General features: G+C 50.4%; 1 protein-coding gene across 1 annotated transcript in view; it reads left to right on the top strand.

The window, feature by feature from the left end:
• NRAP (nebulin related anchoring protein) overlaps positions 1-10,727 on the top strand; it is a 65,870-nt gene that overhangs the window by 52,801 nt on the left and 2,342 nt on the right. Inside the window, exons 35-38 of the mRNA XM_006778750.2 lie at positions 2,734-2,838; positions 3,802-3,900; positions 5,650-5,754; positions 8,979-9,086. Coding sequence (XP_006778813.1) covers positions 2,734-2,838; positions 3,802-3,900; positions 5,650-5,754; positions 8,979-9,086 — 417 coding nt within the window. The remainder of the gene's footprint in view (positions 1-2,733; positions 2,839-3,801; positions 3,901-5,649; positions 5,755-8,978; positions 9,087-10,727) is intronic.

Here is a 10,727-nt window from a genome sequence, read left to right as displayed (position 1 = left end):
CACCAGGCCTCCCAATTCTGGTCGCCCTCAGGCAACGACTGTTCTTACTTTGCCTATGGCACAGGCACATTATTCTAAGCACATGATTGATGATTAAGGATGATACAATGATTGAATGAACGAATGATGTTCCAGTTATTATTACAATTTCCTGGAACTACAGGGTTGCCCTCAGGTTGAGTGTGGAGCAGCTTGCCCCAGGTCACAGACTGGCGGGGAAATGACTTGTTCAAGACCATGTAGCCAGTAAGAGGCCAGGCAGGGCACTTGTCTCCTGACTCCGGCTCAGTGCTCTCCAGCTCCCCCAGGTGGCCGGGTTAGGAAACCCAGGTGCTCTAGCTCCCGAGGGTTCTCTCCAGGGCCCCAGGTGTGGCATGCCCAGAGGACAGCAGCTGGTGGCACTTCTGAGACTCTGAACAATCATTTGAACATCAAAATGGTCCTGTAGGTGGAAATAAGAACCCCTCCTTTGCAGGACGATGTGTGAACAGAACGAGGGGAGTCTAAAGCAATGCACACCTTATGCAAGGCAGTGATTATAATGATTCTTATTAGGATGACAAATATACTCTTCCCATGGCCACCTCCTGGGCGCAACTGCTGACACGTTCCTGTTAGAAATCAGGGACCCAGCCTGGCCAGTGTGGATCAGTGGTTGAGTGTCGACCTATGTATGAACCAGGAGGTCAGGGTTTGATTCCTGTTCAGGACACAGGTCCAAGTTGCAGGCTCAATCCCCAGTAGGGAGTGTGCAGGAGGCAGCCGATCAGCGATTCTCTCTCATCTCTTTCTCCCTCTCCCTTCCTCTCTGAAATCAATAAAAATAGAAAAATAAAAAAGAAATCAGGGACCCAAATACTTAGCTTGTGCTACAACACAGTGTGTGAATCTGCCAGTGGCTTCCAGGCCTTACTGTGTGCAAGGAAAAAGGGTGAGGCTGCCCCATGGGGATGCCAGGTTCAGCCAGGCTGCTCGAGAAGGTCTCTTATTATCTTAGAATCCTTCTTCGAAGCCATCTCTGGGTAGCCGCGTCTTCTCGACCCCCCTCCAGTCCCCCCCCCCCCTTTTTTATCGTGAACTCTGAGGCAGGCGTGTTGTTTTTAGGGTGTGTGTGAATAGTCAAAGCTGGGCCGGGAGCTGAAATATTAATAGACCGTCCATTTTATAAGAGAGTCGGAGGCGCAGTCAGATCTTCGGGGAACCCGCATCTTGCTTTCTGACTTACCTGCGATTGTACTGTGCAGCGCAACAAAAGGCGAGTTGAAAGAGCGCTCCCCACTTCATCTTGCTTCTGAAAGGAGCAAGGCCCGGCTGTGAAGAGGCCCTGTAGGATTATTCTCTCTAACTTAGAAATTTATCCAATTTTCTCTGTTCTTCATCAGAGTGGAAAGCATAAGCTTTGCCGGTGTAGACTGAAAGATCGCGCTCTAAAAAGCAGTGTGGTTGACACGGGGTTTTGAAACCTGCTCCTGAACCCGAGTGATGTCTCCTGCATCAGTTGGGAAGCAGAGTGGGATTTGCACGGGGGCATTCACCAGCAGACAGTACATCAGAGACGGACCCTCTTTGAGCCCGGCTGCGAGGGCCCCTGTGAATCCTGAAATGAAAGGGAACTAACAAGGCTGCAAGGCCGGTCTCCGGAGTGATATTTTTGCGTTACGGCAGAGCTGATGTCTAAATTAGAGGAATGCTATCAACTTTGTTTAGATCCAAATTTTAGATTTCCTCAGAGGGTCTTTTTCCATCTTTAAAAATGCCGAATAGCCATAAAGAGAAGAAGAGAAGCATGCATGCGCAGTCTCACCGTCAGTGATGGTGGGCAGATCAAGGCATAGTAGTAAGGTTAAGGCTTTAGGAACCCCTCACCAGACCCATTGTCTTAAAGCACTGCTTAGTTTCTCCCAGGAATGATGCTGCGGTTTTAATCTTCTGAGTCCTTAAAAAAAAACAACAAAAAAAAGGGAAAGCCTTAGCCCATTTTTTGTAATATAAGCACATCATGATTAACAGTGGGAGGAGGGCGTAAACTGAGGCACAGAAAGGTTAAAATGGCTTGCACAAAAGTCTAAAGATACATTTAGCCAGTTGTATCTGAGTTCGGTCCTGTTTTTAGAGTCCTGCTCTCATGGTCCCCTCCACTCCCCCCTCTACCACAAGGGAATAAAACACCTAGCGAATAGAGTAGCCTTTGCCCCCAAATACTCTCCAGTGTTTTTTTGTTGTTGTTTGTTTTGTTGTTTGTTTTTGTTTGTTTGAGCCCAGAGTGGTTGCTATGAACTCCAGGCATCAGAGAGAGAAACTGAGTCACGTCTTGGACCAAGTGACTTGGTCCATGTCACAGCAGGTTGGACCCGGAGCTCCAAGCACTTCTATCATGGGGAGTGCAGAAGTGTTTCCGTTGAGGCCGTTGGTCAGTCACATGGCTGCCAGAAGGAAGCAGCATCCTGGGCTGGTGCTCGGGCTGGAGCACGTCTCAGCCCTTCCTTTACAAGGGCATTCCCACAGGTCTTCACCCTCCGTTTCCGGTCCTGCCATCACGCTGGCGGGTTCTGGTTGTGTCTTACGCACAATCCACTATTTAATCCCTGGCAGAGTGCACACATTCAAACACCTTTGCTTAACATCATGCAGAATGCGCTCCGCATGCAGGTGTCGCGATGTTGTGATGGAGCGTTATGACCAAAGCCCCCACAGGCTCAGACCTCCCCTGATGAAATGTTCTTCTTTCCGCAGTTCCGCTACAAGTCAGACCTGATGGGCATGAGGGGCACAGGATGGCTGGCGCTGAGCTCCCCGCAGATAGAAAGTGCGAAGAAGGCTGGAGAGCTCATCAGCGAGGTACCACCCACCTGCCTCTACTGCGACTATAGCCTAGCCCTAACCTCCTTCTGCAGAGGGAACCTATTGGGGGGCGTAGGGGCGGTTCCCAAGAGAGCCTCATGGCCACTGAACTCCCAGTATTCTTCCAGGGCCATTTGCAGCCAAATCCCAAAATGAAACAAGCTTTCTCTCCAAGTGTATTCTTTGCTGAGGAGTTGAAGACACGTTCAGATTGGGCGGTGAAAGATGGAAGATGCATTAACAGCGGTTCTCAACCTGTGGGTCGCCACCCCTTTGGCGGTCGAACGCCCCTTTCACAGGGGTCGCCTAAGACCATCCTGCCTATCAGATATTTACATGACGATTCATAACAGTAGCAACATGACAGTTATGAAGTAGCAACGAAAACAACTTTATGGTTGGGTCACAATATGAGGAACTGTATTTAAAGGGCCAGAAGGTTGAGAACCACTGCATTAGAAGGTTCTCAATAGATACATTGTGAACAATATGATCTAAACGGGCCCATCATTTTCATGGGGCAGGGCACTGAATTTACCACTCACCTTCTCAGTTTACTCAGGGTGTCCACGGTTTCTCTGATTGAGGTGTTCAAAGATGCACAGGGATAGTTTTATTAACTGAACTTGCAACATTTAAAAAAAAAATTTAATTGATTTTTTAGAGAGGGAGGAAGGGAGAGGGATAGAGAGATAGAAACATTGATCGGCTGCCTCCTGCACTCCCCCTACTGGGGATCGAGCCCGAAACCCGGGCATGTGTCCTGAACAGGAATCAAACTGGTGACCTCTTGGTTCATGGGTCGATGCGCAACCACTGAGCCACACCGGCCTGGCTGAACTCCCACCGTTTATTTTAATGGCCGGGGATTCTTGCCCTGGGATCCCCTCCAGGGTGCTGCATCCAGAAAAATGCCTGACATTCAACTGTTATGTGGGTATCTTTGCCTCGTTTTTACAGACCAAGTACCGGGAAAAACCAGACAGTCTCAAGTTCACCTCAGTGGTCGACTCCCCGGACCTGGTTCATGCCAAGAACAGCTACCTGCACTGCAGTGAGGTGGGCGTTTTCTCGTCACTCCTTCCAGGCTCACGGTACTGGGTCGTGAGCTCAGTGGTCAGTGCTGAGCAGCACGGGCTCCCCATAGGATGGCTGTGTGTGAAAAACCTGCTTGCTACCCGGATGATCTCGGGCCAGTAACTTCATCGCTTCCAACCGCGGTCCCTTTATTAGAAAGAAAGGGAATGACAGCACTCATTTCACAAGATGAAGTGAGTTAAATGAGGATTAAATAACAGCACATGAAGCTTTTAGCACGCATCTGGAACATAGGAAGTCCTCAGTAAATGTTCTTTATTATGGTTTGATTCATAACTGTAACAATAATAATACTAAGTATTATTGATGATCCCTTACCAGATACTAAATCAGATACGGTGGGGCCTTGACTTACGAGTGTCCCGACTAACGAGTTTTTTGAGATACCAGCTGTTTCTCAGCCAATTTTTTGCATTGAGTTGATAGAGTAATTTGAATTAACGAGCTCCTTAATGAGCTCGGTCTCAGAACGTATTAAACTCGTAAGTCAAGGCCCCACTGTATATCCTTTTTTAAAATTGATTTTAGAGAGAGGGAGAGAGAGAGAAACATCGATGTGAGAAACATTGATAGGCTGCCTCTTGTACATGCCCCAATCTGGGATCGAACCCACAACCTTTTTGGTATATGGGACAATGCTCCAACCAGTTGACCCACCCAGCCAGCTAGGGTGATCAGATACATCTTAATTATTGATAGATGGTAATGGAATTATCAGCTTAACACAACCCAGGTAGAAAAGAACAGCTATATTAAAAGCTTCTTTCTGCTTTCCTGTCTGTATGAGTTAGCCCCATTTCCTCGCTCCTGCATTGATTTCAAAGAATAGGAAGTTAAATGTTATTTCTCCGAAAGTGTCAGAGGTTTCAGCTCTGTACACGCAGTGACAAAGCTGTGCCAGCCTCCCTCGGAATCCGAATGCTCTCCCGCTCACGTTGGCAAAGCCCGCAGTGAATTTGGGGAAGGATCAGAATATTAAGTATTAAATTCTCCTCTCGAAGCACAGATGGGACTCCAGTGCTTCTTGAAATTGTGTGCAAGTCTTAAAGTGCTGCTCTAAACATAGCAGCTAAGATAAAGAGTGAGCTTTAAAACTGTGTCTTTCTGGGACCCCGAAAACTATGAAAACTTCACTTTTCTGAACACATGTTGAAGTATCCTACATAATAAAAACCTAATATGCAAATTGTCCCCTCAACTAGGATTTCAACCAGGGGGCAGGGCCAGCCAGCCCCGCCCCAGCCAGCAGTGGCAGGCAGCTGGGGGAAGGGAGGCCCCTTGGTAGCAGCAGCTGCTAGGGACCCTACCCGTGCACGAATTTCGTGCACTGGGCCTCTAGTTTTAGAATGAAAAGACTAATTAGTTCTTGTGTCATCTTGAGGCATCTTATTATGAGTAAAAAGCTTGAACGCTGTTCAGCTGCAAAGATTCTCCGAAGTAGCCACACCCTTGACACTGTTTGTAAAGCACATGGTGGCGCCCACAGGATGCTGGTGGAGTGGCCCATTTGGAGCAGAGCTTGAGGAATATTTTAAACAGGGTCTATTTCAAAGCAGCCACCCTACCTGGCCCTGACCACGTGGGCCCTCCCTCCCTCCGAGGGTGGCTTCTGAGGGATGCTGTCCACCTGCAGGCTGGGCTGTGTTCCTGCGATGGGCACTCGAGCAGGAGGGGAGTTCCTCATTGACCGTGAACCTGTCTTACCTGCAGCGCCTGTACAGGTCGGGGGATGCGGAATCCCTGCACAGATTCACCCTGATCCCCGACCACCCTGACTTCATTAGAGCCCGCCTCAACGCACTGCACCTGAGCGATGTGAGTGAACTGGCCATCCATGGGGGCCGGATGAGAGGGTTGCCTGTTTCTGTCAAATTATCCTAAGTGGGTTTTATTTGTAAAACAAAAGTCCTAGAGAGGAAGACGTAGGAGAAAAGGGACACCGCACTGAGAGTGGGATTTGAGTCACTTTCCCCGCTGGGCCTCAGTTTCCTCTGCTGTGAAATGGGAATGGAGCTGAGCTAATGATGCCTGTGGTTCCTCCCAGCTCTCACATTCTGGTTCTGGACATGGCTGCAAAGACCTTGGTGTGTGCTGGGTTACAGCCAGAAGAGTGGGCCCCATCAGGCGTGGATACCTGCTCTCTCTGATTCCTGGACACCCCTCCGTAGCCATTCAGAGGGTGACCTTGGAGAAACGGTGGCTCTTCCTCACCCTGCAGTTTGGAAAGTTGCTGCCATTGTGGCCCATCAGGCGCAAATACAATTTGCTCCTTTGTGCATGGGGCTGTGGCCTCCACACTCCAGTTTCCCTTGGATGTGTGCCCTTTGCGTGCATAACCAAAGATGCTGTTTCCTAAACCCAGGCTTGTTGTTGGCGGGGGGTTGGAGGCCCCTGGTTGTAATAGAATAGGCGGCCGCTCGGCCAGCAAAGCTGTGATCCTGGGATAACAGGTAGTGAGGCGGCAGAATCAAAAGACGCTGTCAGATCAGAATAACACGGGCTGAGTATGTCGGCCTGGGGCTGCGGCGGGCCTCCCAGCGTCGGCCATTCTCCCCTCCCTGGTCTGGCCATTGTGTCCTGGGGCTCCGTGCAGAAGAACAGCTGCTACCGGTCGCCCCAGAGGTGGCCGCCTTGCAGGGGTTGGTGAGGCGCCTTCTAGTTAGCGTGTACGAGAGTTTGTTGCATTTGTAAAGCCCTGTGGGATCCCACGCAGCGAATGCGATGGTGCTTTGTAAATAGGAGTCATTATGACCATCTGAGGCTTTGGAGGGATGCACGCGGGATAATTTTAGAACAGCAGCTCTGGTGGGCTGACCTCCATCTGGGGAAGCAGGGCCTCCCCCTTCTGCAGAGCTGGAACAAAACATCCGTCTCATTAACGCTTCGAGGATGGGGGAGGCCAGGCCTCCATGCGAGGGGCCACTGGAGGCCCACACAGCCCTAGAAATGGGGAGAGGACTGCCAGTCCACGTGGGGCCCAGCTTAAAGAGGACAGCCACCCCGGGCTGGCGACGGGCGCGTCTTTCCTCTCACGGGAGATGCCCGTCTATAGAGTCCTGGAGCTGAAATTAGCCACCGGGGCATGCGGATGTGGAGAACTCACGGACCTCCTTTGAAAGAGCACTTCTTCGGGGCGTGCGGAATACACACAATTGGATCAAGTGCTGTGTGCGGAGGATGTGGAGGGAAAGTGACCTTGGTGGGCAAAGAAAGCCATTGAGATGTGTCAGGCAGCCGAAATAACTAAAAATCAAATGGCTGTAATGTGTGAGGACGAGGACAAAACTGTGCCCACTGTGATAAAGAAGAGGAACGCCCAGGGTTCCAAATCAAAGGGGCTGCGGAATCTAAAGACTCCCAGTGGCAAGGCAAAAACCTCAACAGAATCAAAAACTCGGGGAGGAAGTGATGACCATCAGGCACATAGTATCCAGGGAGCAGTGACCAGGAGGAAGGGGGCCGGGGTCTCGAGGAGAACCCCGATCTGGGTCACGTGCTCTCGTTGACCCTCCGTTACAGAGACTCAGAAGCTGGGGTGCACTAGACACCAAACTGGGGTGATGTTGGGGTTGGATGCTGTCATCCCAGCCCAGGTCTCCTGGGGACCAGGCTCTTGAATTAGGAAGACCCTGACTGTTCCCTCTCTGGGAAATGATCAGGGTTTGACTCAATTTGCTGGGATATTTGTGGGACCCCTTCTATATGGCTCCCCTTCCTGCCTGCTAAACTCAACAGTGACCCAGTAAATCCAATCATTGGTGGGCCCTGTTTGAGATCCACCAATTAGGTGGTGACCCCAGGGATGATCGGTTCTGTATTTCAAGACCCTTGAACATAGTAGGCTTTTGGCTCCTGGTTTGTGGTGGTAGATGTTGGGGCTGGAGGCTAAGATGCAGGAGAAGGTGGGCAGCAGGACACGGGAATGATAAGACCCATCAGATTGGCCCAGGCCCTTCGTGGTCCCCTCTGGCTCCAGTTGTAGAGTGGGTGAGGCTTTATCTTTTCATCTGCCACTGCTCCTTTGTCCGCTCTCCCCCCTCCCCCCCCATCAGTCCCCTACAGAACAGAGCCCCGGCCTCGAGCTCTGTTTCCAGGTGACAAAAGTGAGGTTCTTAAGGGCGCCCTGACCTGCTGTGGCTCACAGAATGAGCCAGCTACCAGCCCGCTCTGGGGCTGTCACTTTGTCAAATGCTGGTGATGAGCCTCTCCCGCTGTCTCCCTTCCCTGTGGCCGAATAAAGGACAGATCCTCCACAGGCATCTCCAGATGACTTCTTTCACGGAGCTCTTGCCTTATACATCCGCTACATGAAGGCGCGGGCGATGGTGATGCCTCTGTCCGTGATGTGGGTCTACCTGGGGACCCAGGGGCTGTGCTTCCAGGCTCCTGGAGGGGGTGTGAGAACGACTTGAAAAGGAGGAAAATGAAAGAGGAAGATGTGAGGTCCACAGATCAGGGACTCAGTCAGGCTCTTGACAATCAATTTAATTCAGGTGAAGGCTCTTCCCTCGCTCAGTGCAGCCACCAAGGGAGCATATGGGATGCAGCATAATGGGGTGACATGACATCAGAAGTAGCCGAGGGCCCCTGGGAAGTCAGCGGAGCTAATGAACATGGGGACCAGGACCCGAGGAGCAGCACCTCCTGCTGTGGGAAGAAACAGGGCTCTTGAGCTTTGAGTTCCAGCATCTCAAAGAAGCTGCAAACCTGCGTCCCTGAATGTGAAAGCAGACATAGGAGGGAGGGGGCGGGGGCCTCTGATACCAACGGAGTGTGGCCAGTGGGCCAGACCCACAGACCCCAAGTCCCACAAGAGCAGTCCCTGGCACTCAGGTTGCACTTAGAGCTAGAGCCCATGGTGGCCAGTCCCAGCAATTCCAGAGCAGAGCAGGTCCCGGATGGGCTTGGGGCCACGGGCTCTGCCATTCCGGGCACCATCAAGGCGAGGGTTTGTGCTTAGAAACTGCCCGCTGCGAACCAGCCACATGGCAGACAGGGAGTGACACCTGCTCACTCACTTCTTTGTTCTCCTTGTCTAGAAAGTCTACAGGAACTCTTGGGAGCAGACTCGGGCTGGCGGCTACGACTTCAGGCTGGACGCCATCCCGTTCCAGACTGCCCGGGCGTCCAGGGAGATCGCCAGTGACGTAAGGCCTTGTGCTCTCTCTCGCCTCTGTGACCGATAGGTCTTACTCTGGTTTTCCCAGTTGACAGGCAAACCACCAGGAACCGAAACTGAACAGGTAGTTCACATGAGAGGAAGCAAGAGGCTTTACTTCTGAGAAGTCCATTAACACGTGATTGATTTGTTGAGCTGCAGTAAAGGGACTTCTTTCAGCTGAAGTGCAGTGTGATGGGGTTGGAAGAGATTGGTTTTCCCCCTTCATTGACTTAAGATCCTGGCTCAGTCATTTAGGAATTGGCTCTAAGGCAGTGGCTCTCAACCTTCCTAATGCCTCGACCCTTGAATACAGTTCCTCATGTTGGGGTGACCCCCAACCATAAAAGTATTTTCGTTGCTACTTCATAACTGTAATTTTGCTACTGTTATGAATCATAATGTAAATATCTGCTATGCAGGATGTATTTTCCTTGTTACAAATTGAACATAATTAAAGCATAGTGATTAATCACAAAAACAATATGTAATTATAGATGTGTTTTCCGATGGTCTTAGGCGACCCCTGTGAAAGGGTCGTTCGACGCCCGAAGGGGTCGCGACCCACAGGTTGAGAACCGCTGCTCTAAGATCTTGGACGAGTTGCTTAAATTCTCTGAACTCAAATTGTTACATTTTTGTAACAGGGATTTTTGAAATAGGGATCTAACACTTGTCTACTAGGATGGATATAGGAATGAAAACAGAATGGTTTAGAGCATCATGCCCATAGCAGGTGTCCAAACACGGCAGCTGTTACGATGGAAGAGGAAGCATCGTGGTTAGATATGCATTATCTGTGGACGGCTTGGTACTGGTCCACAATGAGATACATACAGAAACCAAGAGCAAGCATTTAGAAAGATGGTTAACAATTAGACATGTGACATCCAGGCATGTGACCTGTGGGCTCATCTTGTTGAGCAGGGGGGCGGCCAGTTTGGGTGTTTTTAAATCCACGTGGTACCACTATGCACTAATTGCGTGCAGTAGGACCATATAGTTGATGAATTGCATATTGAAAAAGCAAATTGAAATGAATGTGGTCCTTTATAGAGAGAGTTTGAGGGGCACTGGACTGGGTCCCTGAAAGATGGAAAGAATCAGAGGAAGAGTGGCTGCTGAGAGAATGGGTGCATTTCTCTTCCTTTGGATTGTGAATTACAGCAGCAATAATGCTCGTAGCCACCACCCAGTGCCAGACATGAAGCTAACCCTCCATGTCATGGAATCTTCTCCATGTCCCATAGCGTGGAAGTTCATTCTCCCATTTTTTTGTTAAATATTTTTATTGCATTCAGAGAGGAAAGGAGAGGGAGAGAGAGAGAGAAATATCAATGATGAGAGAGCATCCTTGATTGGCTGCCTCTGGCATGCCCCCTATACTGGGGATCGAGCCCACAACCCGGGCATGTGCCCTCGACTGAAATCAAACCTAGGACCCTTCAGTCCACAGGCCAACGCTCTGTCCACTGAGCCAAACCAGCTAGGGCCATTCTCCCATTTTTATCAGATGGGGACACTGAGGCTCAGAGAGACTCAGTAACTGGCCCAAGGCCACACAGCTAGAAGGTAGCAGAGGGCCATACAGATGGTAAGTCTACTTGAATCCAAAGCTGTCCTTGACCCA

This window comes from Myotis davidii, unplaced genomic scaffold (genome assembly GCF_000327345.1).
Source record: "Myotis davidii unplaced genomic scaffold, ASM32734v1 scaffold107, whole genome shotgun sequence".
In the NCBI taxonomy this organism is placed as follows: Eukaryota; Metazoa; Chordata; class Mammalia; order Chiroptera; family Vespertilionidae; genus Myotis; species Myotis davidii.
Note: the sequence above shows the minus strand (reverse complement) of the source record. Positions and strands in the feature narration are given on the sequence as shown.